At 39.2% G+C, this 27,899-nt stretch overlaps 1 protein-coding gene across 1 annotated transcript; it reads left to right on the forward strand.

The window, feature by feature from the left end:
- Positions 1-3,798: 3,798 nt before the first annotated feature.
- Positions 3,799-26,912, forward strand: piwil2 (piwi-like RNA-mediated gene silencing 2). Its single transcript, XM_086111291.1, has 23 exons — positions 3,799-4,113; positions 4,193-4,298; positions 6,899-7,016; positions 8,135-8,316; positions 8,964-9,045; positions 9,865-9,975; positions 10,239-10,356; positions 11,528-11,652; positions 11,978-12,058; positions 12,140-12,253; positions 13,037-13,225; positions 14,052-14,136; positions 15,111-15,203; positions 15,410-15,550; positions 16,101-16,214; positions 17,132-17,320; positions 17,910-18,011; positions 20,037-20,153; positions 21,580-21,668; positions 21,802-21,907; positions 23,040-23,293; positions 25,328-25,435; positions 26,492-26,912. Exons 1-23 carry the CDS (start codon positions 3,799-3,801, stop codon positions 26,646-26,648), a joined length of 3,096 nt encoding a protein of 1,031 aa, XP_085967417.1. The 3' UTR covers positions 26,649-26,912.
- The last annotated feature ends 987 nt before the right edge of the window (positions 26,913-27,899 follow it).

Consider the following 27,899-nt stretch of genomic DNA (forward strand, 5'->3'; position numbering starts at 1 on the left):
GGGGAGGGGGGGGGTTGCATGTTTTGCCAAATTTTGACAAAGGAAGTTTTGGCTTGACATATCACAGCTGACTTGACCCTGGACTGGTCACCAGTCAATCGCAAACCAAACCATTTATGAGTAAATTAAGAGGAGATAATTATTATTTCGGTATTTATAATTTTGTAACCCTTTTCTTTTGTGCAATTGTTTGAATTTATTGTAATTTAAAACGGGTGCCTTTGTGCATATTTAACGTTTAGTGGATCTCAGCTTTGTGATGCAATATCTGAAGTAGTCGTACTCGAAGGGAATTGATCATCAGCAGACTTGGCTTGAGGGGGGCCTGTGTGAACTCTATTCAAGGAGCCTTGGGGAATTGCTTGCGAGTTCTTTTACAGTATTGTTTTTGTTTGTTTTTTTGGTCCAGTGAAATTTGTTCTCTGCATCTAATCCATTTCAGAAGAACTGTGGTCATCACTTTCTTGCTCTTAAAGTTTTGTGTTTGCACACTTACAGCATGCCTTGTTAGTATGCTGATTATGTTAGTAAATTAGTAAGCAAGGACAAGAGTAAGTTTATTGTTGTGAATTGAAAAGTGGGCAAATTTAGAAAAGCCCTATGCGATGAAACCATCAAGTTCCTTCTCCCTGAATTTATGTTAGCGAGGCCTACAAGTCCAACATAATATTCCACATATTTTCTGTATTATCTCTTCCAATGTCACATGCTATTGTTCAGAATATACTGAGTTATATTACAGTTGCAGATTTATAGCTTTTCACGTGTGTGTAGCGTAGCATCAACATAACGTCCTAATTCAGATTTTGGCTTGGACTGGACTCGTGTGTCAAAAATACATTTAAATATTCAGTATTTAGGTTAAAGGTTAACTCATTACAACTGCTTCACTTTTTGTCGTGACTTGCATTGTACAACTCTTTTTGAACAAAATATTGGGACACCAAAACAAACTGGAAATGGAAAGAAATGTTGAATCGGTGCCCAATTTGCTTCCAATCATTTGCAAAAATGTCTTACAAAATGTGTGTGTGATAGGGGTTGCTTTGGCACTCATCCTTAAAAAAAGAATACTTGAGGTCAGAGGTCACTGGTATTTGACCCCTGCCACTCTGAACTTTTAACTTTTGATTTTCTTTTGCTTTGCTTTACTCTGCTGATGGCAACTATGTCATTGCAAATGCTCACCTATTCTCTATTGCCTTACTTGGGCGAAATAAATAAATACATAAATACAAAAACAAATAAATAAATAAAAGACTGGATGACTGGTTCACAGTACGTCCAAAGTTTGATTTTCGGGCTACAGCCTTCCTGTGTAGATTTTGCATGTATGTACAGTACTTATGCATGCATCCATGCTTGCATGCATGTACCGATATCTATGTATGTATGCATGCATGTATGCTTTTAAAAAAGCATGACACTAGTGGAGATAAGTGATACATAAAATGATGGATCGCCTCATTATTATCATGCAGGCGGAAACGGTTGTCGTGTGACCCACAATACTGCCTGTCATCCAATTCCTTAACTGAAGATGCAGGCCAAGACAGACTCAGCTGCTGACTCCTAATTATCTATCTACTGTGCAGTCTGACAGGCAGGTCTGTAATGACTGTCACATCAGATAATTGCCACTTTCTCCCAGGCCTCCTGCTATCAAGAAAATTTGGCCCATTTACACAAAGGCTATTACGAATCTGTATATGTCAAGGAAGATGGGTCAGACTTCCAGGGATTCAAGACTGTGAGGCAAATTCTGCAGGTCAGTGTCTTTTACAATGCATCGTGAAGTCGACGTGCTAAACACTGGACTACCGGGCCGCCGTTTATAAAACATGTTTAGTGAATTAGTAACTTTCACTTTGTGGTCTTTTGTTCGTGTTGTAGTTGCCATGTCTTTTTGAGTATAGTCTTGTTCTTAGGACCTTCATGTGGAAAAAAATATATTGTGTCTATGCTTTTTATTGCGTTTGTGAAAGTGCTGTGATATGATATCTGAATCATCATGTAAATGCACGAAACGTCCTATGTGTGCTTGATTTGTTTTTGTCGTTGCAGCTACTTCTGTCTAACAGTAGATGGCAACACATCCTCGGTCAATGGAGGTGGCATGACGCAGTGTAGACATTGTCGAAGTGTCCTTGAGCAAGATACTGAACCCCCCAGTTGATTCTGATGCTGCGTCATCAGTAGGTAAATGAGCAAACAGTGTAAATCTCTTTGACTAAAACAATTGTTGAAAAGCGCTATATAAGTGACGTCCCATTTACCAACATTTGTATAACAATTTATTTAAAATGTGATTTAGTACGTCAGCAGATACTGTATTGAAGTATAAACATCACGAGAGCATCAGAAACAAGAATACTTGCTGTACCGCTCATGATGAAAAATAAGAACATTTTTCAAAAAGGACCAGAATGGTACAATACTTTATTTCAACTAATTCGCTTGCAAAGACACACACACTTACACTTCCATTGAAAGGCAATAAATGTCCATTCTCCAAGGCAATAAATGCCTTTGTGGCAAACTCGAACCTGACATCACTGTATCATTTCAAAGCATTTTGGATAGCCTGTTAATGTGATTTATCCCATGTCTTCAGGAACAATTAATATAGCAAGCATACGCACGTGCATTATATAAATAACAATAATATACCTATATTTCAAGGACCATTTAAAATATGATTTACAAGAGTTATTTCTAATGATTACATATTAAAATGCCTCCCAATTATTTTGGAATGATCTTGAAGGACCGTGCTTTCGTGTGCCGCTTCCCAATATTGAGGGTGGGATTTTAGTCATTTGGGTCTTGTCGCTGATGGTGTAATGGTACACTCGCTTGATTTGAGTGGAGGTACCTTGGATCGGTTCCAACTCAGTGGAAGGGTGTATGTGGGTGTGAATGGTTGTTCGTCTCTTTATGTGCCCTGCGACTGACTGGTGACCAGTTCAGGGTGTAGTTCACCTTCCGCCTGAAGTCAGATGGGATAGGCTCCAGAAAACTTTTGAAAATTGATGTACATGTATTTTATTTATCTGAATAAACGCGAATTTGGAATGGATTAGGGCTATGAAAAATATTACTGTACTGTACTAATAAACATTATCATCGTCTGAATGGGAGGGAAGTTGGACGTTAGGGGGCGGCAAATCCTTCATAAAATCCATTCTGATATTAATTGGCAGTGAATTGATTGGCAGGTGGCGTTAACCAATGGCATAAACTCTAAGTATTGGATTGTCCAATAGCGCAGTAGGGCAGGTACATTCTAAACCATTTTCGAGGACAACGATCGAGAAGTTTGCTTCTGAAACCTGAAAGTCTGTCAGCGAAAAAAGGTGAGTTTAAATCTTTATAATGTTTCACTTAACCTACATACTGAAATTGGTTAGTTAATGAAGTCATTGAAAGTCATATTTGCTAATTGCTGCTTAGTCCGCATCAGAGGCCTGGAGTAAGCGAAGTGCTCATTTTGCTAAAGTTCCTGCGTGCCGGCTGTGGTCAGTATTTGGCAATGTCTGAAAAATCTGTTAAAGCGTCTACAGTATTTCTGGATTTAATGAGACTGAATCATGTTGAAGGATTAAGATAATTTACATTCTGTTTTATGGGGTTTTTGGGGGGGGGGGTGTCTGGCGGGGATTAAATATGACGACAGGAACCTGCGTTACAGCATTTCAAGGAAGAGATATAAATGTAAGAATTTAAAACTGAAAGATTAAATTACTTGATTTCTCCCCTTTGCATTGCAGTTCCCACGAAATATTTCGAGTGGATAAAATGGATCCAAACAAACCAACGAACTTCAGTAGTATGGGGGGCATTCCTTGGCGGGGACGCAGTCGAGGGCTCGATGTAGGACGAGCCAGAGGTTTTTTTGCTCCTGCTAATGTCCTCCAAGGACAAGGATCCAGTATACCAGCTTGTGACCCTTTCGCTGGACGAGGACTTCGGTCTGATGATGGAGGACCTGTTCCAGCAAGAGGCTGCCTATTTCCCTCAACAGAACCCAAGATAGGCATTGCAAGAGGTACAGTACTGGCAAGCACCGAGATTCGGAAAGAATTTGTGGAAGGAGCCCTCACCAGGAAAGAGGTAATTGAAGCCTGAAAAGTGTTTTTTCTCAATACCATAAACAAAAAAATCTTATTATAAACTCTTATTTTGTGTTTAGGTTGAGTCCCCTACACAGGGTCAAGGTGCTTCACTGGTCTCCATGTTCAGAGGAATAGGCTTGGAACCCTCAGCGGTCTCAAGGGGAAGAGGAACATTGCCAGTTGGTGTGTAAATAACTGCCCCTGCAGGATTCTTCTACTTCTTCTTATTATTTTTTGTGATAGTTCCAGTGGTGGAAGGGAAAAAGTTGGATCTTATTTTTTAAAAAATGCAATTTTGCAATAAAAAGCTTACCCCCTCCACATAGAAATTTTTGCTTAGTTAAAATTGGGGAAGCAATTGCAATATAAGGGGTGTTCACACTGCAACATTTGCTCCAGTGCTATGCCAGTGCTGCCCCAGTAGAGCGTTGCAAAGTTACACCGGTGTAGCCCCTGAAAACAGCTTACTTAAATTTAACCCGGGGCAGCACCGATGTAAAATGGTACGTGTGAACGCTACAGGGTTAAAACTTTGCTCCGGAGCAAATGCTCGTTTGCGGCGGGGGGAGTCGCCTCGCTACGCATGAGAAGAGTTGATTACGTACGGCGAGAATGCGTTGCTTTCGTGCTCTGTTGTACTTCCGTCATCTGTTTGTCTCATCACGACACAAGACATGATGGCTGGCAATAATAGTAGAATGGCAACTGGCAATAACAGTAGCAAGTGGCATCTTGCCTCTTGGGTTATACCATCTCAACTAACTCATTTTAAATTCCTGAATTGAAGATTAATACGTAACTCATCAAAATGATGAGGAAATATTGATGGAGGACTTATTTGGTAAATAAAATGTGAATCAAAACAAAATGTTTTGTAATTGAGGTTTCTTCAAAGTAGGCACCTTTTGCCCAGAGGAGTTTGCACATCGTGGTATTCTCTCAGTTAAATGTGTGATTTGGATGAAGTTTTTTGGCCTGGAATGATTTACAGTTCATATCTGTGCATTATCAAGATCTAATTGCATGAATTTGTTGACCTCTTACTGTGTTTGAGACCATTAGAATTTGAAGGTGTTTCGAAATCTTTGACTTGTACTTCATCCATCGATCCATTTTCTGATCCGCTTTATCCTCACAAGGGTCGCGGGGGGTGGTGGAGCCTATCCCAGCTGTCTTCGGGCAGTAGGCGGGGCACACCCTGAAACGGTTGCCAGCCAATCTGGTACCTTATTTACAAGTGATATTTGACAGAGAAATCACTATTGGTAATTACACACCTTTAAATTTTCATTTTTTTATTAGTGAAGTGTTTGAACAAATTTTTTGTTGTTGACATTTAACCTCTTGTACTTTCAAACAAAGCCATGTGATGGTACAATGTATTTGTTTTAATCCTGCTACTACTACCGAAAATAAAGCAGTTCGGTTATTATAAAGTACAAAACAAAAACTTAAAACAACAACCAAATAGCCATCAATGTACCCAATGGACCCCTGCATCGTCGCCTATTTGCGGGTTCCCCCACAGCCCCAATATTTAGTAAAAAATAAATAATTCCGGAGTAAGCAAACCTGATTTTTCATGGACAAGACTTATTGGAGGTTCATCCCATTTTTTTCAATAATTGGGGGGGATACATTTTTATATTCATTTCTTTTCAATACATTTTAGGACTGGACGATTAATCGCGCCCTGCGATTGGCTGTCAACCAGTTCAGGGTGTCCCTCGCCTACTGCCCGAAGACAGCAGGGATAGGCTCCAGCGACCCTGTTGAGGATTAAGTGGATCGGAAAATGGATGGATGGATGGCAATTAATCGTAATTTAAATCGTGATTTTGGTGATGGCTTCTCCTGATCTTTAAAACGTTATAATTGAAAAAAAAAAAGATTACCGGTAATATGCATGATGGCGTGGTTCGTTTCCAAGTGTGCGACATTGTGAAAGTACCACGAACGCAACAATTTGCTTGCATGTCAAGTGTGTAGTGGCTGTGATTCTGCCATCCCTAAACTGTTTAATTACAATCCAGGAGGAGTTTACTGTGAAACTAAAACCACAACAAAAAGAATTGCACACATTCTATTTTAAATACAAAACATGCTTAGTTTTTAAAATATCGGTATGGCTAATGCTACAGACAACGGAGATTCTGATTGACATGCTCGCGGAACATTAGCATCAACTAACAAATATTCAAAAACAAACGCCGGGGAAATCCATACACACAGTCAACATAACAATACTGAAAGACACAAATTTTTCTCCAAAAAGTGAAAAACGAGTTACATTAATAGAGTTCAGTCGCAATTTTCTTCTGTTCTCATTTTCTTCTGTTTACTGTAAAACTGTTTACAGTGAAAAAACCCCTGTTGTGAAAAATTTCTTGCTGCAAACATGATTTTGTTGTAGAGGAGTTTCACTGTCGCAACAATTCCATGTAAACCCAGTTTATGCTGATAATTTTGAGTGGTTGTTTTAATAGTTAAACAAATGCTTAGTTTTGAAGTCAATCATTTTATTGATCCAGATCTCAATCCAAAATAATTGCAATTATTTTTTTCCATAAATGTCCCGTCCTAATGCATTCTTATTGGACGTTAATTCGAAGTGGTGTTTTGCCATTTGTGAGCCGGCCAAATCACGATCCCCCACAAACAGAAGGGGGGTCCACTGTACCTGACAAAAGGACTAGAACATTGCAAATTTCTTGGGAGTTTTATAGTTTGCACATTTGTATTCACATTTTAATCTGCAAAATTGAATACAATTATTTTTGCAGGAAGACAAATAGTTGGGGAGATGGAAGAGTTAAAGCAACCAAGTCTGGATGTAGGTGTGGTAGCCCGTAGCCCACAGACAAGTGGCCACCCACAAGCAGTGATTGGCAGAGGGACAAGGTAAGAATGACAAGATGACATGTTCTCCATCACTTGCATACGACAGGATAATCTACATTCCAGCCCCCTTCACATTTTTCACATTTGTTGTGGTGTACCAGTATTTCCCGCAGTACTGTAATATGGATGCGGCAGTGGATATATGGCACCAGGCTGTGATTGTTGTACAGGAAAAGAAAGTTTAATTTTTATTATAATAGATTGGTTATGGAAGCTATTACTTCATTGAAAATTAGTGCATTTAAACAACACTTAAGCAGGGATGACATTTTTCCGCTTTTTGGCGGAATTCTGCTTTTTTCAGCAAACTCTTGTATCTACTTTATTTTTCTGTTTCGTTCAAGTTTGGGGCCGTGGTGCTTCAGCATGGTCTGTCTGCGAGTAAGACATATGCACTCGCGTGCATATTTGTGCACGTGCGGCAACGGGTCAATTGTGGGAGGTTGGTTGCTTGAAAAGTAGATATTTGTTCAAAAAAGCTTGGGCACCCCTGGTATATACTGTACTATTTGGCTTGACGGGCATGGCTCTCGTTGACCCGAAGGTTTTCTTTTGTATTTGCTGTACCGCTGCGACCATCCCTCGCTCCCTCCATCAGATGATTATTTTATTGGCTAGCTTTAGCTGTCGATCAACGCCAAACGTGAAAGTAGATGCCTGGTTGGTTGGCCTTAGCTTACATGTAGCACAAGTGTGGCAAGTTCACCTGACTATTGTCATAATTTCGTTATCAGTATCTAGAATGTTCATATCGCAATCACGATACAATAACAATATATCACCTAGGCCTAGTGACACTAGGTAGAGTATAATTTTAAGTCTTGCTGGACCCATATTCATTACGTTGCAGAGTAATAAACTATGAAAAGCAAATTGTTACAATATTACTGGTTGGACATAACAGACCAAAAGCAAAATTCAGTAGTACATTTTTTTTTCAATTTTTCCCATTTGATTTTCTCTGAAGTGTTGAAGTACAGTTGTTGTGTAATGGGAATTACAGTGTACCAATTTCTGATTCACTAAATATTTTTCCCAATGTTTAGAAAATGTCATTTTTTGTTGGGTTATCCCTAAGAGTTTTACTCATGGTTGGCGTGCCCTGTGAACTATTGCAGCTTTCTTGGCCAAGAAACTTCCCCGAGCATGATGGTGGGAGTTGGGAGAGCAGCAATGTCTGTGCTCGGACTCGGACGAGGAAGCCCTTTACCTCGTTCCTCCTCTCCTCTCGAAGGTGTTCAGGCTGGTTCTCTTACCTCAGAGGCGACAGCTTGCGATTCCACACCAATCTCTGACACAGGTAATAAGATAAGATAAGATAAGATAAGATAAGAAAACTTGTATTAGTCTCGCAATGGAGAAATTCCCAATTCACAGCAGCAAAGTTATGAAAGGAAGAAGTAGAACAACAAAATATAGGAGCTGCTGGAAAGGCAGCCACTTTCGCGGCGCCACTTTGAAGTCAAAATAACAAAAATAACACAACACAACACATAGGAAGCCTAAAAGTTTAAAAATAACACATGGGAGGAGAGCATCCAAGACATTAAACACATTCAATCATAGATGAGACTAGCCATAGATATCAATAAGATTTTATTGAAAGTTAGTAATGTGAAAAACACCAAAATATGGGTTGACACTGCTTAGAGAGAGATGTAAATATAAATTTACCTAAAGAATGACACAAATGTCAAATAAATTAACAAACATAAAGAAAAAGTAACGAGTCGAACAAATCATTATTATACTGTTGAACATTATATAAAGAATTATCTAGTGTAGAAGAAAACGTGTGTGGAGCAACAAGGCTGGAACATGCAGTTGGGCTACAAAAAGCACTTCTGTTTGGTAAGATGCACATTTTCTTTGTTCAGCTTGCTTGTGTTTCTTCCTGACATTTCAGTGATTGATTGAGCAACAATTTAGTATGCTATTTCTCTTTAGAAATTGTCTCCATCGTTCAAGAGGTGCAAGACCCCTCAGTTATTGTACCAGGAAAGAAAGATTTGAAAGTGGAGGCAATTCGGTAAGATTAGTTTTTTGTCTCAAACCCTTGTTATGAGTTAAGGGTTTTAATCGCTGTCCCTCTGTTAATTAAACTGTCATCCATTTTGTGTTTGCCAATACTATCTGTCATGTAGCCACTAGGGCTTCTTTTTTTAAATTTGGCTTGCTGTATTTTAACAAGCAATACCTTCATGTTCAGTTTTATCATCTAAATATCGTGTGTACAGTATATCACAATGCTTTGACTTCGGGGTACATTCTTTCAATTTGAAAAGGTGTGCAGCCTTTCACTGGCAATGATTCGTGTAACTTCCACCACGCATGTTAATTTCACTTAAAAGTAGGGATGCTCCAATCGATCGGTGGCCGATCATTATCGGTTGATGTTTGTGAAAAAGTGTGTGATCGGTGAATTCGATCAAAGCCTCTAAAGGCCGATCAATCACACTATGTACATAATTATTTTGGTAAGAGAGTGAGATATTTTTTTCCAGTATTTTAATGTATTTTTCTATTAGAACAATTCCTTGCATCTGTCTTAAGAAACTAAATATAGACATCATACTGTCTTCACATGCCATTTATTTCTATCAGCAATGCACAACGCATCGATCGCCAATGTTGTCGAGGAACTGACATGGATGTCACTATTTCACAGACAACTTAAAATTATGGTTTTTATTTAAAAAAAACATGAATAATGTTAGCATTTAAATATGACACACATTCAACTATTGGTAACAGAAAAACACATATATGACAATGATAAACATTTTGTTTTGTATTTATGTTATGTGCATATCGCGATATGTATTGATATTTTCATTTTCTTGGTCAGCTTGCCACTCAACAAGGCTGGATCAAAAGGAACTCCTGTAACTATTGGCTCCAATCATATCCCAATTCACTGCAAGAACAAAGCAGTTTATCAGTACCATGTGACATTTACGTAAGTAACACTGATCCCTGACTTTTTTTCTTCAGCAGACAATTCACTGAAACAGCTTTCGTGTGTGCATTTGTATATGCTTGTTCTACGAGTGTTATGCTAATCTGCCATGGCATGGGTGTTTATCATCCTATGATGATGTCCAATTGACAACCATTCAAATCCACTTTAGGATGACTGACTTTATATTCTCTATTCTCCACTTTCCTATTCGTATGTACGCTGTGATATTTCTGAGAATTTGTATGTCCGCTGTTTTCCAGGCCAAATGTTGAATCCATGTCAATGCGTTATGGGATGATCAAAGATCACCGCTTGACCACAGGAGAAGTTATAGCTTTTGATGGGTCTGTACTGTACCTTCCCCTCCAACTGAAGGATGTAGGTATCAAAGAGGCATTTATATAGTATGTACTGGTACACCATAGTCACTTTTATGACTAAGGAAATCAAACGCCTGACTGTATTGTGTGTGATAAGATCATCCTATAATATTTGTCATTTAGTCCAAGGTGTTTTAAGAGTAGATTTGTCCTGATAACCAAATCTGAAATATCCTTTAGATTGGGAAGCTTCTACACACAACACTCGAGTTTGACAAACTTGATTTTTGAACACTATACCAATTTCAAAGAAAAGAACATTTTAATCCTGATTTTCAACAGTCTGTTATCATTGAGATTCACTCGTGTCTCTCTTTCCCATTAAATGATTCTCCAGTGGATGTGATGACTTTTTTTAAATGATCGAGCAACCACTGGCACACTCGCATGGTTATATTTTTCGTATCTATTTCCCACAATAATCACATGATGTTACGCTCGCAGTCAATAACGTGAGCCATGTACAAGCTATGCTCAACTAGTTTGTGAGACAAGCTTGAACAAGCATGAGACAAGATTAACTGTGCAAGTTTTGGATCTTGCGTTCTAACCCATTTAAATAGTGTTCGAACTAATTGATGAGGCTTTTTAACGTGAACTGCACTAGTTTTTAAGACAGCTACACAAACACACAAGCATCACAAATTGTGGGGGAAGCAATGCATGTCACCCTATAAAGTGTGTGATTACTGAATATGCAAATGTTTAAGGAGTTTCTGGTTTTAAAACCACTCACAAGATTTAAATATACACTCTCTTCACTGGTCCAAAAAAAATCTTAAAAAGAGAGAGAAAAAGAAAACGATATTACGTTTGTGGCCATATGACTGGGGCGAAACATATAGCTAAAAGCCAGTTAACTAATTGAACTTCATAGCGTTCAGCCAATTGATAGATTTCTTTTGGTAATATTCTTAAGAGCTCATGTTAGAGGCTGTGTAATTTGTAGATCATACTTGTTTTTGTTTTTGTTTTTTTGCCTTAGCTTTGGAAGTTGATTGACACATTTTTAGAAAATGTATTTATTTCACTTTTTCACCATTTCTGCACCCTCCCTCAAATAGTTGGGGGCCCATCTAGGAGCTCGGCCAACAATTTGGGAATCGTTCGTATTTATCAAACTATAAATTTGTGGCAATATTTTAAAGTAACATTAGATTAATGCACAGGAGGTGGTTCTCAAGAGTTTGAGAAGAACCAACAATGAAGAAATCCAAATACAAATACAAATGACAAAGATGTTGCCACCCAGCTGTGATCTGTGCATCCCACTCTACAATGTTGTTCTCAGGAGGTATGTATTTAAATTTAAATGTGTGGTTTTGACGTGTCACTGATGGTGCAATGGAACACTCGCCTTACTTGTATGCAGGCAGCGTGGGATGGGTTCAGTGGGCGGTGTGGATGTGGGCATGAATGGTCATTTGTCTTTATATGTGCCTTGCGACTGACTGGCGACCAGTTGAGGGTGTAGATGTAGTCTGCCTTTTGGCCGAAGTCAGCTGGGATAGGCTCCAGAAACTCCCCGTGACCCTCTTCAGGATAAGCGGTGTTGAAAATGGATGAATGTTTCTGCAAACACGGTCATGTGTGCTTATTTTTCTTTTCTCTGTTTCAAGGGTCATGAAAATGATTGGATTGAAACTGGTAGGGAGAAATCATTATGATCCAGAAAATGCAACAGTTCTTGGAAAACATCGGCAAGTACATGTTGATCTGCTGCCATGGGGCACTTGTGTTCAAAGCTGTTTAACTAATTACCTCGTGTGAAATTTTTGTAGACTGCAGGTGTGGCCAGGCTATTCAACATGTATCAAACATACAGATGGAGGTCTGTACCTGTGTGTTGATGTGTCTCACAAGGTCTTGCGGAATGACTCCGTGCTGGATGTCATGTGAGTTTTTGAAACATCACTGACACAAAAATAAGTAAAAAATGCTAAATCTAAATAATTATATAGACTTATACTTTGTAATTTGAATGGTAAATCTAAATATTTATTTGATATTTACTAAATGAAAAGGTAATATATATTTATATATATATAGAGAGAGAGAGAATTTTTTTTAGCTTTGGTGATTTACATTTAATATCACAAATTCACATGACTTGTGAACATTCATCACCCCGACCATGTCACAGCTAAAACCTTGATTAATATCTGGCATTTGCTGCTTGAAACCATTGGATTGGATAAACTTTATTGTCAAATGTACTATATGTCTAACATACAGCACAGATGAAATTTCTTCCATCTTCCATCATCATTAAACCATCTGTCTAATTTAGTTGTATTCATTCTTATTTCATATAAAATGTACCCAAAGTACTATTTATGAACAATAATTTACCATTTTATTTCCGGCAATCTTCATGTTCCTCATAGATTTATTAACGAATAGCTTTTTAAAAGGGTAAAGGGTAAACACAGAAAAACAACTATTGAAAACAGAAAGAGGAGCATCACATTACAGTGAACAGTTGTTGTTTTGAGGATCTATCGTATTTATCGAACTGTGTTTGTAAATTCCATGGCAAATAACAGTATACCAACCTGTTGGATGATTAATTGAGAGATTTTTGAGTAAGAGCAAAGCTGCCTTTTTCAAAATACATAAAGCACGACGAGACATGCAAATTAAAACTAACATTTGATTTATTTTCTTCCTTCTGCCAGGAACATTCTCTACCGACAAAGCAAAGAGAAATTTAGAGATGAATGCACCAAAGAACTTGTTGGTAGCATCATCATCACCCGCTACAATAACCGGACTTACCGCGTTGATGCCATTGAGTGGGACAAATCACCCAAAGACACCTTCACTTTGATGGATGGCACAAAAACCACTTTTGTCGATTACTACAGGTGCGACAACTGTCCTTGAGATGATCATAATTGAGCAGGGCCGGTACACAGTGAAACACATGGCTTAAAGTACTCCAGCCTGTGCCAGAATTTGGGCGTTTGAATTTTTTTGACAGGACCCACCTTACGTGTACATGCGCTTCCACACCAGACCGAATCAAAGGACTAAATTCACGAAAAGTATGCAATGATATGACTCATATTTTACTCACACAAAGTTGTTACTCTTTTGGATACTACTTTTGTACATATTCATACAGTCATAAAATCATCTTTCGGTAATTAAGCGCATCCTTGTGACTGCGGGAGTGGAAGAGTTAGCGATATTGTGTCTGTGTATGTGCGTGCGTGCGTGCGTGCGTGTGAGTTGGCTGGCTGGCTACTGCCCGAAGACCGCTGGGATAGTCTCCCAACATGCTCCGCGACCCTTGTGAGGATACGCGGGGGGGCGACTCTCACACACACACACACACACACAGTATATTTCAGCTTCGGAAAAGAGGTGATTGGTCGTTATCTTGGCCCTGAGTAACTGTGATGTCATTTCAGCCGATAGGTAGTGGCAAAATGGCCGCCTCAAGATGGCTAAAAACAGATGGATTTTGCTGCTTAATTCGTATTGCACAAACACAATGTGAATTAGAATGCAGTGTTTAGACTAGTGAAGGCGCAGAGAAAGTTTTTTTTTTTTTTTTAATGAGGTTGACTTCCCCTTTAAATCATGTTGAAATGATATTTAAATGTATAGTTTTACATCGCTTAGACTTTGATTTGAATTGTTTGAAACTTAACATTATCGTTATCTTTCATTGTGAATTCATCACAGCAAGAACTATGGAATTATTATTAAAGAGACGGACCAACCTCTTCTCATGCATAAACCAAAGGAGCGATCCAAGCCAGGGAGGAAGGTAAACATTTTTTGAATTCTAGTCTATGAAAGTCAATACAGCATATCTTGCAGTGTCTGTGTTCTTGAGTCTTTCAACACAAAGTTGACATGTAAGTCTCAAAGGAAATGCAAAGATAATTCAAATATTAGTACTTAGAAACCCAAACTGAGCGACAAGGCCAAACATGAATGAATTGCAGCAGATGTGGTATTTTGCAACAAGTTTTAGCCGACTGTCGTCAAGTCGTATATTCCCTTTAACTATAGATATAAAGCTTGGATTTTTATTTGTTCTTATGTCCTTTTTGTCATCAACCACAGTGTTTTTGTTTTCCTTATGAAAAAAAATATGGCAATTGGACATTCATATTTGTTCTTCTTTTTCCATTATTAAAAAAAATAGACTATTTCCATTGTATGTATTGCTATTTAGTTGTCTTAATCATATCCTTATTCTAAATAATAACGTAAACCAGAAATAATCCATAAAATGTTGATTACAAACTAAATTCCTTGCCACTTACATGTGGGGATTTCTCCAGATTCTCTGAACCTTTTGACGATATTATGATGATGAAATCCCTAAATTCCTTGCAATAGTACGTTGAAGAACATTATCCTTAAACTGTTGCACTATTTTATCATGCAGTTGTTCATAAAGTGGTAAACTTAGCCCCATCTTTGCTTGTGAATGACTAAGCAATTCAGGGAAGCTCCGTTTATCCCCAATCATGGCAGCCAACTGTCCCCAATTACCGTGTTCGCCTGTGGGATGTTCCAAACAGGTGTTGGATGAACATTTCTCAACTTTCTCAGTTCACCAGTCCGAGCTTTATGGGAAAGTGTTGCAGACATAGCATTTTAAATTAAGGATTATTTGCTAACCATTGTATTCTGTTTTATGACAAACAACGTCCCAATTTAATTGAAGTTGGGTTTGTAGACAATGTCACTGTTGTAACACTGAATAATTATAACACTTATTCATTGCAGCAAGTCTTTCCTGGAGAGATTTTGATTGTTCCTGAGCTTTCTTTCATGACTGGGATTCCAGAAAATATGAAGAAGGATTTCAGATCAATGAAGGTACACTTGATCACCATGTCGGCTTTTATTTTAAACTCGGTAGTTTTTATACCACATTTTTCATTTTTTATCTAGTTCTTGTTTCACTGTTTTTTTAGCTCATCTAAACGGAAAGTAGACTCAAAAGTAGAAGCCTCACTCTATATGTGATTGGTAAAGGCATTTGGTTGGCTACAATTGTAAATGTTGTATTTTTTATATTTTAGGACCTGACCATGCACATTAATGTAAATGGTGATCAGCACACACATTCAATAAAGCAACTTCTGAAGAACATAAGCTCTAACCTTGACAGCCAGAAAGAAATCACCCAATGGGGCCTGGAATTTGGCTCCGAAATACTGCAAGTAAGTTGTACTATTGTCAATGACAATATTTTACTCAAATTCTATGTTAAAGTATGGCATACATTTGCTAGCCAATCCAGACCAGATTAATAAAGTTCAGATAGCGGGAGCAGCTTCATTAGAAGGGAACAAGCTGCAGGCCTTTCTGGATGGTGTAGGGCGGGTGATCAACACTCAGACTCATGCGTTGACCAAACTCAATCGCAAAGTGGATGCGGCGTTGGAGTCACTTTGCAAAATGGAAAAGAACTAGGAGGAATTGGCCTGGCCTGAAATAAATTGAATGATTGATTGAAGATTTGGCTAATAGATGCCATTGCAAGTCACAAGCTAAATTGTCTGAAATTGTGCACGGCCTGTTCCCAAAACAACTGTTATCTGGATTTTCCCCCGGATGGAAAAATACCCTCGGGCGCTAGCATTCCTACCAGCCCTCTTACCCCTCCTTCGGGAGCCCGACCGAGACTGATAAGGCTCGCCCTTGCATCTGCGGGCGCCCTGATATGTTAATAAATCTGATTCTGATGACATTTCACTTTTGCTGTTTCAGTTAAACGCTAGAAGGCTCCCTCTTGAAACTATCTGTGTCCAAACATCATCATTTACCATTGGTGCTGATGGATCTTGGTCCAGAGAGGTCGTCAGGCTGGCTCCAATTGGCTGTGTAAGTAACTAGGACAACTGATAAATGCATCTTGAATCATAAATGATACTTCGTTTAAAATATTATTTCATGATCATGGTCACTACTGTAAATTAGCTGTCTGTCTTTGTTGCCGAGTTATTCTTGGTCATCTTAATCTGGTCCGGGTCCTTTCGCCATTTTCCTGCTGTTGGGGCATGTACTGGAGAATTGCCTTGGTCCCCTGTCTAACAGAATTTGTCCACCCTTTAAGGCTAGGTGTCTGTTCGATGCACAGAAGGCTCTAAAAATGTTTTTAACAAAAGAAACTGCACTATAAAATCCAGTAAAAAATCAAATAAAAGAATGTAAAGAACTAGTTTTCTAGAATCTAATTCAGCCAAAAGTTGATCGTGCGATTACCCATACTGTTGTACAAATGTGTTTTGTGCCTTCAAGTGGCATGGTCCATGACCATAAAGTTGGGGTCCAAAGTTGTTTGAAATCTAATGTCTTGACTCGGGCTGGATCACTGCTAGTTTTGATAGACTCATATTAATAATAATACATTTCATTTTAGCGGGAAGAAACAAGTGCAGCTGCATAAAGTGAAGCTAAATTGACAAATTATGTCCATTAATGCGCAGATAAGAATTGTGTACAAAAAAACGATCAAACCAAGAACGACAATAAACATGAGTGGGGCGTCTAGATAATATCTCTTGAGCAAACAGTAAGCAAGTACTTTCCAAGGTACTCTAAAAAGTAAAGGTAATTAAAATTTGAAATTGTAATGCTTAGGTTGAAGACTGAAGTAAACCATTTTATCCCTAAACATGATCATAACACATAAGAAATGACTCATTTTAAAAGCTTACACAGAAACCAGTGTTGGTATTGTTTTAGTTTAGCCAGGTTTGTTCTGGTCATTTGCCTTCATTGACAAATCAATCTCTTAGGTACCCCTGAAAACATGGGTGATTTTCTACCCTCGACGCTGTGCAGACCAGGCTACAGAGTTCATTTCAACATTTCAAAAAGTGGGTGCGTCTATTGGAGTGCAAGTGGCTCGTCCTGTGTGTGTAGAGCTGAGGGATGATCGCACAGAATCCTATGTCAAGAGCATCCACTCACAGTTCACTAGTCAGGTAAGACATACATTTTAGCAATAGGCAAATATTATTCTTTCCTCACTTCCATGCCAATACTATATTCTCATATTTTCACCTACATTGTGTTGTTGAAATCGGTAGTAACAGTTTGTGACAGCAAATGACCCCAAACAGACTCAAGGCAGCTGGGACGCAGAGAATAACTTATAATTAATAAAAGTGTACCTAGGCATTGATGTCCAAATATTATTTGTTAATATAAGGTTTATTTTGAAGTTGGCCTTTTTACCGCCATTGGCACTGTTATTGTCCTGCATAGCATAAACAATTGTTGCCGTGGTTAGCTGGACTACTACGACTTGGCAGTTTTCACGTAAATAGGCCGGTACTTGAGGCAGAAAAGGTACCCGAATTCCTCGGACTCTCGTGACAGTGACAGTTTGACCATGGAATTGATTATTTACATCCATTTCTTAGGGTGGAGGAAAATTGAAAATCCAAAAACTTCAGATGTCGATTCTTGTCTATAAATGAGCAAACAAAATATATTTTAGCTGTGTTGGGAAAAAATGCACTTAGAGACATCCTGTCATGTTTTTTTTACTATTATTATTCTTGTTTCCAGCCTACTTTGCAACTTGTAGTATGCATCCTGGTAGGGAACAGAGAAGATCTCTACAGTGCCATCAAGAAGCTCTGCTGTGTTAAAAGTCCCATCCCATCCCAGGTATCATACAGTAACACACACAGACAAAAAACCCAAGTGAATTTATGTTGAATGCTCCAACTTCATTGGAATTAGTTTTGCACACAAGTATTCACAACCTTTCCTCCATATTTCTTGATGCACCTTTCTCAATTATTGCAGCCTTAAGTCTATTTGATTATGATGCCACAAGCTTAGCACACCTATTGTAGTATTCTCGTGCAGTGTGTTCAAAAACCCGGACTTAACACCAAGTTAAACCATAGCCAATCAAGACAAAGGAGATGCACGTTTGATCATTTACCTCCACCATTTTTCAAATACATACCGGTGAAAACCGAAAACAAGAAGATACAAAACAATCAATGCCTGAACGCAATCAAGATACACAAATTCACATCATTATATGCACAAACACCAGCAAACAATCTGCTCTTTGGCATTCCATCATTCAAAGGCAATGGCAGAAAATAGCCAGCAGAGGGCGTCATAATCAATCGTTCCATTCAACTACAGCCCACAGTTGTAACAAACACCAACACATGCAAAGCCCCAAAAAACCACACATCCAACCAAAACGTCACTATCTCGGCTTTCACAACACCTCTAAAATGACATTATTGAACTTATGGCATTACTTCTACAATGGTTTACCATGGATGGCGGTGGATAGCAAACAAAACATGTCTGCCCTGTGTTCACCCTCAAACCGGACGGGACCAAACAGGAAATGACATCGGCAGATAAGACTCCATCAATGACAGTGTCTCAAAACACTTCTAACACATTAAACCCACATATAGTTTTTCTCATATAACTGCCATACCAGAGAGAGACCCGTTAAAAAAAAATGTATACAGTAGATAACTATTGCCTTCAGGGCAGCACACATATCTTTGGGCAGTTTTGCACATCCCTCCTTGCAGCATCTCTCAAGCGCCATCAGGTTGGATGGGGCGCACATCCGTTTTCAGATGCCTCCAAGGATATTCAATGAGATTCAAGTCTGGGCTCTGGTTGGGCCACTCAAGGACATTCACAGAGGTATCCTGAAGCCACTCATTTGTTGGCTGTGTACTTTGGGTCGTTATTCTGTTGAAAGTTAAAAAGGAAATGGAACCAACTGGAATGTTATGGGCGCAAAGTTCAAAAGCCAGCGTCTGTGATGGTATGGGGCTGTGTTAGTGCCGATGGAACATGATCAGTGAAGGCACCATTAATGCTGAAAGGTGCATATAGATTTCGGAGAAACATATGCTGCCATCTTTTTCATGGACGTCCATGCTTCTTTCAGCAAGATAATTCCACACCACATTCTGCACGTTACGAGAGTGTGGCTTCGTAGTAAAAGAATGCGGCTACTAAACTAACCTGCCTGCACTGCAGACCTGTCTTCCCATTGAAAATATGTGGTGCATTATGAGGCAAAAAATATGACAACAGAGACCCTGGATTGTTGAACACCTGAAGTGGTACATCAAGCAAGAATGGTAAAAAAATCAACTTAAAAAGCTTCAACAATTAATGTCTTCAGTACCCAAATGCTTATTGAATGTTGCTTAAAAGAAAAGGTGTTTCACGGTGGTAAACATAACCCCGCCCCAGCTTTTCTGGAACATATTGTAGCCATAAAATTCCAAGTTAATTATTATTTCCTAAAAACAATAATATTTATCAATGTGAACAGCCTATTCATTTAAATATACTGTCGGTTGAATATTTTCAAATGGTTCTTTTCTGACCATGTTTAAAACAATGGCCCAACTTCATTGGAATTGGGTTTGTACATGTGGTCTTCATTTTTTCTTTTTTTATAAAGTTGCAAAAAAAAAACCCAAAAACCTTCACATTGTCATTATTGTGTGTTGTGTGTAGAATTTTGAGGGGGGGGGGGGGTGAATGCATTTCATTTTGGGATGAGGCTGTAACATGGAAAAAACTGTAATGTTGTGAAAACTTTGTGGATGCACTATGCTATAGGTTTAACACCCCAGCCTAGACTTTGTAATACTCCATCTATTAATTAGTATTGTGTTTGCTTGCTAGGTGATCAATGTCCGGACAATTTCCCAGCAACAGAAATTAAGGAGTGTGGCCCAAAAGATACTCCTGCAAGTGAACACCAAATTAGGAGGGGAACTTTGGACTGTTGGTGTGCCTTTGGTAAGCCCCATGCTTGTAAACAGCCACACATTATTACGGCGGGTCAGATATTCGCAGTGGTGGGCACGTCCCTCATTCATCATGCCTACACACACACACACACACACTGTATTTTCCGCACTATAAGGCGCTTCGGAGTATAAAGCGCACCTTCAATGAAAGGCCTATTTTTAAACAGTTTTCATATATAGGGGCGCACTGCATAAGGCGCACAGAAGCTGCAGTACAGTGATCCCTCGCTATTTCACGCTTTGATTATTGCGTTCGTGGGTGCATCGCGTTTTTTTTTCTCCAAAGTACTGTATTCAGGAAAAAAAATGCAGAATGACTCAGAGGTCTTGCGCATGGCTGTAACTTGATTGGTTCCCAGCGCCGACGTCGACCAATGACAGCAGGAGTGGATCTATCCCATGATGCACAACCATGTTGATTGGCTGTGCATCTTCTCAGCCCCGCCCAGCACCCTCCCTTCTGTTTTACCACCTGGGGTAAATTAAAGATTTAAGTAAATATAAACAAAATATAAACAAAGACTATAGCAGAACACATATTTACTCAAATATGTGTACTGCTATAGTCGCGGGTGGTCTCGGTCCCCATTAACCGTGATAAACGAGGGATTACTGTAGTTGCTGAGCTGCGTTGTGTGTCCACTAGATGGAGCTACGCTAAAGGAATACAACACAATACAGCTTTCTTTATATAGAGCTTTCACAACCGCTGCAGCTGCAACAGAGCGCTTTACAGAACATTTAAAATACTACGTCCAAGAAATCGGAATATTGACCCTTATAGAAGGCTCATCGGCTTATAAGGCGCACGGTCGGCTTTTGAGGAATTTGAATGCTTTTAGGTGCGCCTTATAGTGCAGAAAAAGCTGTGTGTGTGTGTGTGTGTGTGTGTGTGTGTGTGTGTGTGTGTGTGTGTGCGTGCGTGTTGAAAATTAAATCTGAATCATTTTTTTTGGCCAGGTATGTAAAACACACAAGGAATTTGTCTCCGGTAGTATAGGCTAGACTAGTATTGCAAATAACAAACAATTATGATAAACAAAGACCTGACATAAAATGCCTACACACCACTGTTTAACTGCCAAGTTTGTGTGATTTTAAAAAAGAGATGACTGTTTATTTCAAAACTTTTTCGCCATGAATGTGACCAAGCTACAACAAAATATTAGTTTGAAGGTGTGTGCATTTCTGCAACCAAGTGAATGTAACTGTTTTATTTTTCCTTCTGAAAGATTTTTCCTTCAGTTGAGTTGTACAATTTGTCACAACGGTGAAACTGTCTCTTCGTCTTAAGTAGCCCCCCAACCCACCGACCAGAAAAAAAAATGTGTTTGAAGAGGAGTGTGTTTTTATATCCACCATTTGTGGTGAAGGTTTGGGTGATTGCATTTTTACTTGCATACCCCTCATAACAGAAAAACCTAATGGTGGTTGGAGTTGATGTCCACCATGACACCAGCAAGGCTCGCCAATCTGTCATGGGCTTTGTCGCAAGCATGAACAGGTCAGTCGTATTCACTGTTTATTGGTGTTATTCATGTTCAGCTTTGCAAAACTCCCCTCCCCTTGGCCTGTATTATGAATAGTATTGTGTTGTGTTTCTTGGAAGGTTATAAACTTTTTTTTTCTTTTCATAGCGCGATAACTCGATGGTTTTCCAGAGTAACTTTTCAAGGACCCAATGAAGAACTCATCAATGGATTCACAGTTTGCTTGTTGGATGCACTGCACAAGTATCATGAGGTATATGCTTTGACCTATCAATGCTGCAAATTCATTTTAAGCACAGTAATGTGGTTACAGTATTTGTAGTTTTGTTAAGCCCATTGTCAGTGGTATAAGACATGTTTGTGTTGAATTGGGGAGAAAAAGACTAAACAGGTAGATTAGCATCAGCACATTTGACAACAAAGTTGAATTCAATTCAATTCAATATATGTCTTATGTGCAAGATATATTTTTTAAAGTAACATAACCTTAGAAAGTTCTACTTCTCCCTTTCTGAATTTTGCTGCTGTAAATTGGGGAATTTCTCCACTGTTTATCTTTATCTTTTCTTATCCCTGCCTCAGTGAAAGGAGAAACTCGCGATAGACTGGAGTGAGTACTGCCAGGTTCTGATATAGGCAGAATGTGCAACAGTTACCACAATAAGGTCGAAATGGCACTAATATAGTTCCCTGGAGTATTGACAGAGGACATGGTTAGGTTGCCGCTGCTGATGGGTTGAGCACTCCCAACTTGGATCAAAAACGCGACCGTCATCTAAGATATCACTCGTTGTGTGTGCAAATTATTTTGCGTATTGGTAGGGTTTCCTCTTTTTGATGAACTATTAAGATAATTTGCAAGTTGCCCAGTTTGTTATCCTTTCATATAAAATGTAAACCATCTTAGGAGTGTGAGGCGCCATGTTTCCTGATAGCCGTGCTAGTAAATGACGTTGCTATGCAATATGCGTTGTGACATCATTCGTCGAGATTGGAATTGATCAGGGAATTGTTTACAAAAATGGCAAACGATGCCAAGGAATTCGAAATAAATGTATGATTGTCATTGTGGTTGTTATTATTTTGATTTGTCCCACAAACGCAATAGTAAAATCACCACATGCTGATTTTTCTTTGTGCTGCTGGGCCATTCAGCGTTTGCGATCGTGCTGCCTGTGGCCTGCAGGCTGCCATTTGTATAGACTTGGCTCACATACACACTAGATGTTGGACTGGGTAGGTTAAGAGAGTTAATCACTTGATATGAATTGTACTGTACTTTCCAATGTTATATGGTAAAGAAATGTGCATGTAATATCACATTTTAAAGACTACCTTGTCCTGTAAAACCACCACATCAATCTGTGTATAAACCTTCTACATAGGTCAACCATTACTTGCCAGAAAAGATTGTGGTGTATCGGGATGGTGTGTCAGATGGTCAGCTCAAGATGGTTGAGGAGTACGAGATCCCACAGCTGATCAAATGCTTTGAGACGTTTCCCAGCTATGAGCCAAAGCTCGTCTTCATTGTGCTCAAAAAGAGAATCAGCACTACCCTCTATTCCTGTGATGGAAGCAGCTTTGGCACACCTTCACCCGGTACTGTTTTGGATCACACGCTCACTCGAAAAGACTGGTAAGTGCATCTCATATATTTATCCATCCATCCATCCATTTTCTAATCTGCTTATCCCCACGAGGGTCGGGGCACGCAGTATATACAAATATGTCCATAACAGGGTGGAACTCTCTCACTGTACATGTTTGAACAATCCATGCACAATTTGAATGATTTCTATGCCTAAACATAAGTATATAAAAAAAAAAACACACACACCTGAACTGTTGACACTACTTGTATTTCTTTGCCACTTTGCAATACATTTTTGGACCTGCAAAAAGTGCTGCTTGTCCATGAATCTTGCATATCAAGTTTGTGTATGTGTAGAGAGAGAGATATAAAGATGTTTTTTTTTTTTTGTTTGTTTTTTTTGTCTGCAGAATGTGCTTGCACAAAACTTTGTGCAATTCCAGCCTGATTGCCCTCTCTGTGTTGCCACTGCAGCATAAACTCCATGCTCTAAACTATGAATCGAGCCCATGTCTTTATTATTCCATGTCACTGCAGTAGATTTCTTTGTAGGGGCTACACACAAAGCAATGTTTCTCACCGGATTCTATATTACTCAAGAACCTTTCGCCCATTGATGAGTCTGCCATCTTGCCTATGCAGTGGTCCCTCTAATTACGAACATTTCTTCATAATAAATATTCAAGTTACGAAATGCCTCAACAGGAAAATATTGCCTCTTGTCACGAAAGAAATTTCAAGACACGAAAGGTAAAAATACAGTTTGGGCTGCTACTGGCAGCTCCGAGCTTCCTAAACGCAACCTACTTATAGCTGCTCTGCCATTGGCTATTACCGAACATCTTCCTGGCATCCCATTGGCTAAGAGAGACCCCTGCCGTATATGTACTGTATATGTGTGTAGATACATAGAGATGTGTCTATGCAGAGTCCTCGTCATCCGCCTCTCGGGCCATGAGGCGTTCCGATAGTTTTACGTAAATGTAAACCACTCAGAAAAACTGTTCACCAGTCGGGCGATCGCTCACTATGCCAATGTTGGCATTTTCAAAGGATTGTTAAAAGCCAACAAAAGCAAACGTCCTTGGATCAGTTCTTTACAAAACGCCAGGCAAAAACCATTTCTGAGAGAGAACATGACCTAAAGAGGGCAAAAAACAATGATGATGCAGTTAAAAGTTAAATGACCATCAATTTTATTCTTTATTCTTAGTTTTTTACATTCTGTCTATGCAACTCATTTATTGTGCAATAATATAATTGTTACATATTTTGATGCATTTTTATGCTTTCGAAAACATTTATGTGTGAATTTTGGAGGGGGGCTTGGAACGAATTAGGGCATTTACATGAAAAATGTGTCTCCACTTACAAAATTTTCTAGTTATGAAATTTCTTCCAAAACTAATTAATTTCATAAGTAGAGGTACCACTGCAGTGTATTTTTATTGTATTTTATGATTACTGTGCTCGCCGAGAGCACAGCGCTTCTCATTGGTCAAGTCAGACATCACTATTTTACAGCATCTCTGGTTGGCTAGGTCGGGCAGTTATTTATAAGGTTTAATATGATATTGAAAGCTAATGTGCATATTTTTAGCATGAGCCACGGGACGAAAGTTATACTTTTCTCAATATTTTAAAAAATGTTTGACTCCTACCCCTGTACAGAGTCATCAAACAGCATAATTCCAGGGCCCACAGACTACTCCTCTGGAGCCAGCTCCTCTCGGTTTGCCACCATGTTGTCAGTGTAAACAGTGCGCCACTGTAGTTGTAACCAGAAAAAAAATGGAATTATCGATTAAATCGATAAATCACCCAATAATCCCAAATGCCCATGGCATGCACAGGCACATGCCGGCAAGCAATCGTAATTCATGGTGATGGGTCCTCAAGTAATAAATAAAAAGAAGGGAAAAAGCAGGGGGGGGGAAAGAGGATGGATCCATCAAAAGTGGGAGATTGAATTTCACCCAAGTCCATTATCGTTCAAGGAGCCTTGTGTGAGTGTGCCGCAAGAGTTGTCTTCTCATTAAATTAGAAGTCTCTCTTCCCTCTTTTCTCAACATAATGTAGGGTGGACTTCTATCTCATGGCACATCACATTCGGCAGGGATGTGGACTTCCTACCCACTACATTACCCTGTACAATACAGCGAATCTCACGCCAGACCATCTGCAAAGGTTTCCTCTTCCTCAAATATGATTTTCAATCCTGTTGATGTACTTTTGAAAATACAGTAATTTGCTTCCCCACTGATTAGCCATAATGCAATACACTGTATGTTATCAAGTGTCCTAAATTTTCGACGTTGAAAAAGAATTCAGAAGCATTGACGATACATTTCTTTCACGAGATTGCTTTGGCATCACAAAGTTGCTTATTATTTATGAATTACTTTGTGATATTTAATAAAATTAGATTGGCCATCCCTATGATTTTCATGTGGTACACTAGGGCTGAACAATTAATCGAAATGGAACCGACATCGAATAGAAAAATGGCACTCTACGGCATTCGATGTTTGTGTCGATGTCGGTTCATATCACAAAGGCAGCGATTTGGTGCAGGGCAAAAAAAAAGGAAAAAAAGAAATGGTAGGCTGGTGGGAATGAAAAGTGCTCCCGCAGTAACCAGGCCACAAATCTAGCTACTTATGTCACCCCTCACTCTCTCTCTGTCTCTCTCTCGCTGACACACAATTCCTCCTTTAATAGATTAAAAGTAGCCAATGGTCAGCCTAAGACCTTGTCCACGACTAGAGTAGCAACAAAGCTTAAGTGTCCACAACAAATTTTGACTTGTCGATTGATGGCTGATTCATCCAAGTCATATCTAAGCATGTTCTTAACATGCAGCTACAGAACTGATAAAATTGATCAAATAGCAATTGCTAAAGGATTTGTGAACAGAAATGATGAATACATCACAGAAAAAGGCATACAGAGTCTCTAAAGAGGACAGCTGAAAAAACAAACAAACATAATGATAACATAAATAATAATGACATATTAAATCACTATTGGTCAGCCCTATTGTATACTGCAAAGAGATTTTAATTCAACTCATGATTTTGTTTGATGACAAATTATTATTCGTTTTTTATTATTCTATTCCAATGGAGTTACACAATTCAGAGTGGGTGTCCAACCAGAGATTACATGCAGCATTCTGCTGTACTCCTACCAATTGTCAGACAATTTTATTTCATTTATTTACTGGCTTTTATATTCCAACAGGCTGACCTTCAAAATGTGCCATTTGTACTGGAACTGGCCAGGCACGATTCGCGTTCCCGCACCGTGCAAATATGCACACAAACTGGCTTACTTTTCAGGCCAGTACCTTCATTCGGAACCATCCATCCAGTTGGCCGACAAGCTTTTTTTCCTTTGAAACACAAATTATGTTAAAAACTAATTGTTTGCGTTTTTGTTTACACTTAACCGGTTATGGTGTCAATGAAAATGCTTTGCTTTATGAAAACTGTTAGTTATTTTAAAATAATTAATAGAATAGTCATTAATAGATAGTTTGCAGTCTTTAAAAAAACATTCATTGTCATATACTGTATGTTGATATATATTGTCTGTATGATCTGACAGTAACCATCCATTATCCGAACCGCTTATCCTCATGAGGGCAGAATATTAAAATTGTCCCTCTCTGGCTCCATCTTTTGTCTGTCATTTCCGATCGGCAAGCTCTGGGAATTTCCCCATGAAGCTGGAAATCCACGCCTCGTTGGAGGATGTGCGGAGGGTAGCACAGACGAAGCTCCCTGGGAGAATTGACGATCAGTCGCAAGCATGAGTCAACACGGTCCCAAACATGAGACAGCTGGAAAACAGGCAGGACGTTGGCCCTCCAGACCCGGAGCTGGACATGCCTGCAAACCATGGGTGTCAAACTCAGGTCCTGGAGGGCCGCTGTCCTGCATGTTTTCCAAGTCTCCCTGTTGCAACACACCTGATTCAAATGAACAGGTTCAATATCAGGCTTCCGCAGACCTTCCTGATGATCTGATCATTTTAATCAGGTGTGTTGCAACAGGGAGACTTTGAAAACATGCAGGAAAGCGGCCCTCCACGACTGGAGTTCGACACCTGTGCTTAAACCCTCAAAAAGATAGATCGATATAAATATTCCAGCTTGCTTGCAACACTTTTTGCGTGTTCGAAGATGAGTTATCCTATCCCATGTGTGTGATAAACTTCGCAATACTGCATGAAAATCATCCAACTGGAAAAGAGGCGACAGAGGAGATTCCACTGTACATTCTATCAAAAATATAGAAGACTAAACATTTTTTAACAAGCGAGCGGGGACGGGGGGGGGGGGGCTGCAAAACGGACCTGTTGGGTGTGATCACATGAAAAATGTCCTTTGAATGACTTCTCAAATATGTCCCACAGACCACAAACACATTTTGTGCCATATTACGGAAGTGTGGTTAAAATAAAGATTAATGGGATCCGGCCGCTGGCGAATGACAAGGGATTGGTGACACTTACTAATGTGCCCATCACTACCGTTACCTTTATAAACTGTTTTTTCTCCTAACTATCCTAAAATATTGGTGACAAACTGTAATTTTGCAATGACGGAACCACACTTAAAATAACCACGATGGCGGAGTGACTTGCT

The sequence above is a fragment of the Hippocampus guttulatus genome, chromosome 5 (genome assembly GCF_054856545.1).
Source record: "Hippocampus guttulatus isolate MCC_2025c chromosome 5, RoL_Hgut_1.0, whole genome shotgun sequence".
Lineage (NCBI taxonomy): Eukaryota > Metazoa > Chordata > Actinopteri > Syngnathiformes > Syngnathidae > Hippocampus > Hippocampus guttulatus.

Excerpts from the sequence above, each read along its gene's own strand:
- piwil2 (XM_086111291.1), top strand. The coding sequence starts at position 3,799 with ATGGATCCAAACAAACCAACGAACTTCAGTAGTATGGGGGGCATTCCT. Across the intron at positions 16,215-17,131 it reads GGCTGGCTCCAATTGGCTGT|GTACCCCTGAAAACATGGGT; the intron begins GTAAGTAACTAG and ends TCAATCTCTTAG. Across the intron at positions 21,669-21,801 it reads TTTGTCGCAAGCATGAACAG|CGCGATAACTCGATGGTTTT; the intron begins GTCAGTCGTATT and ends TTCTTTTCATAG.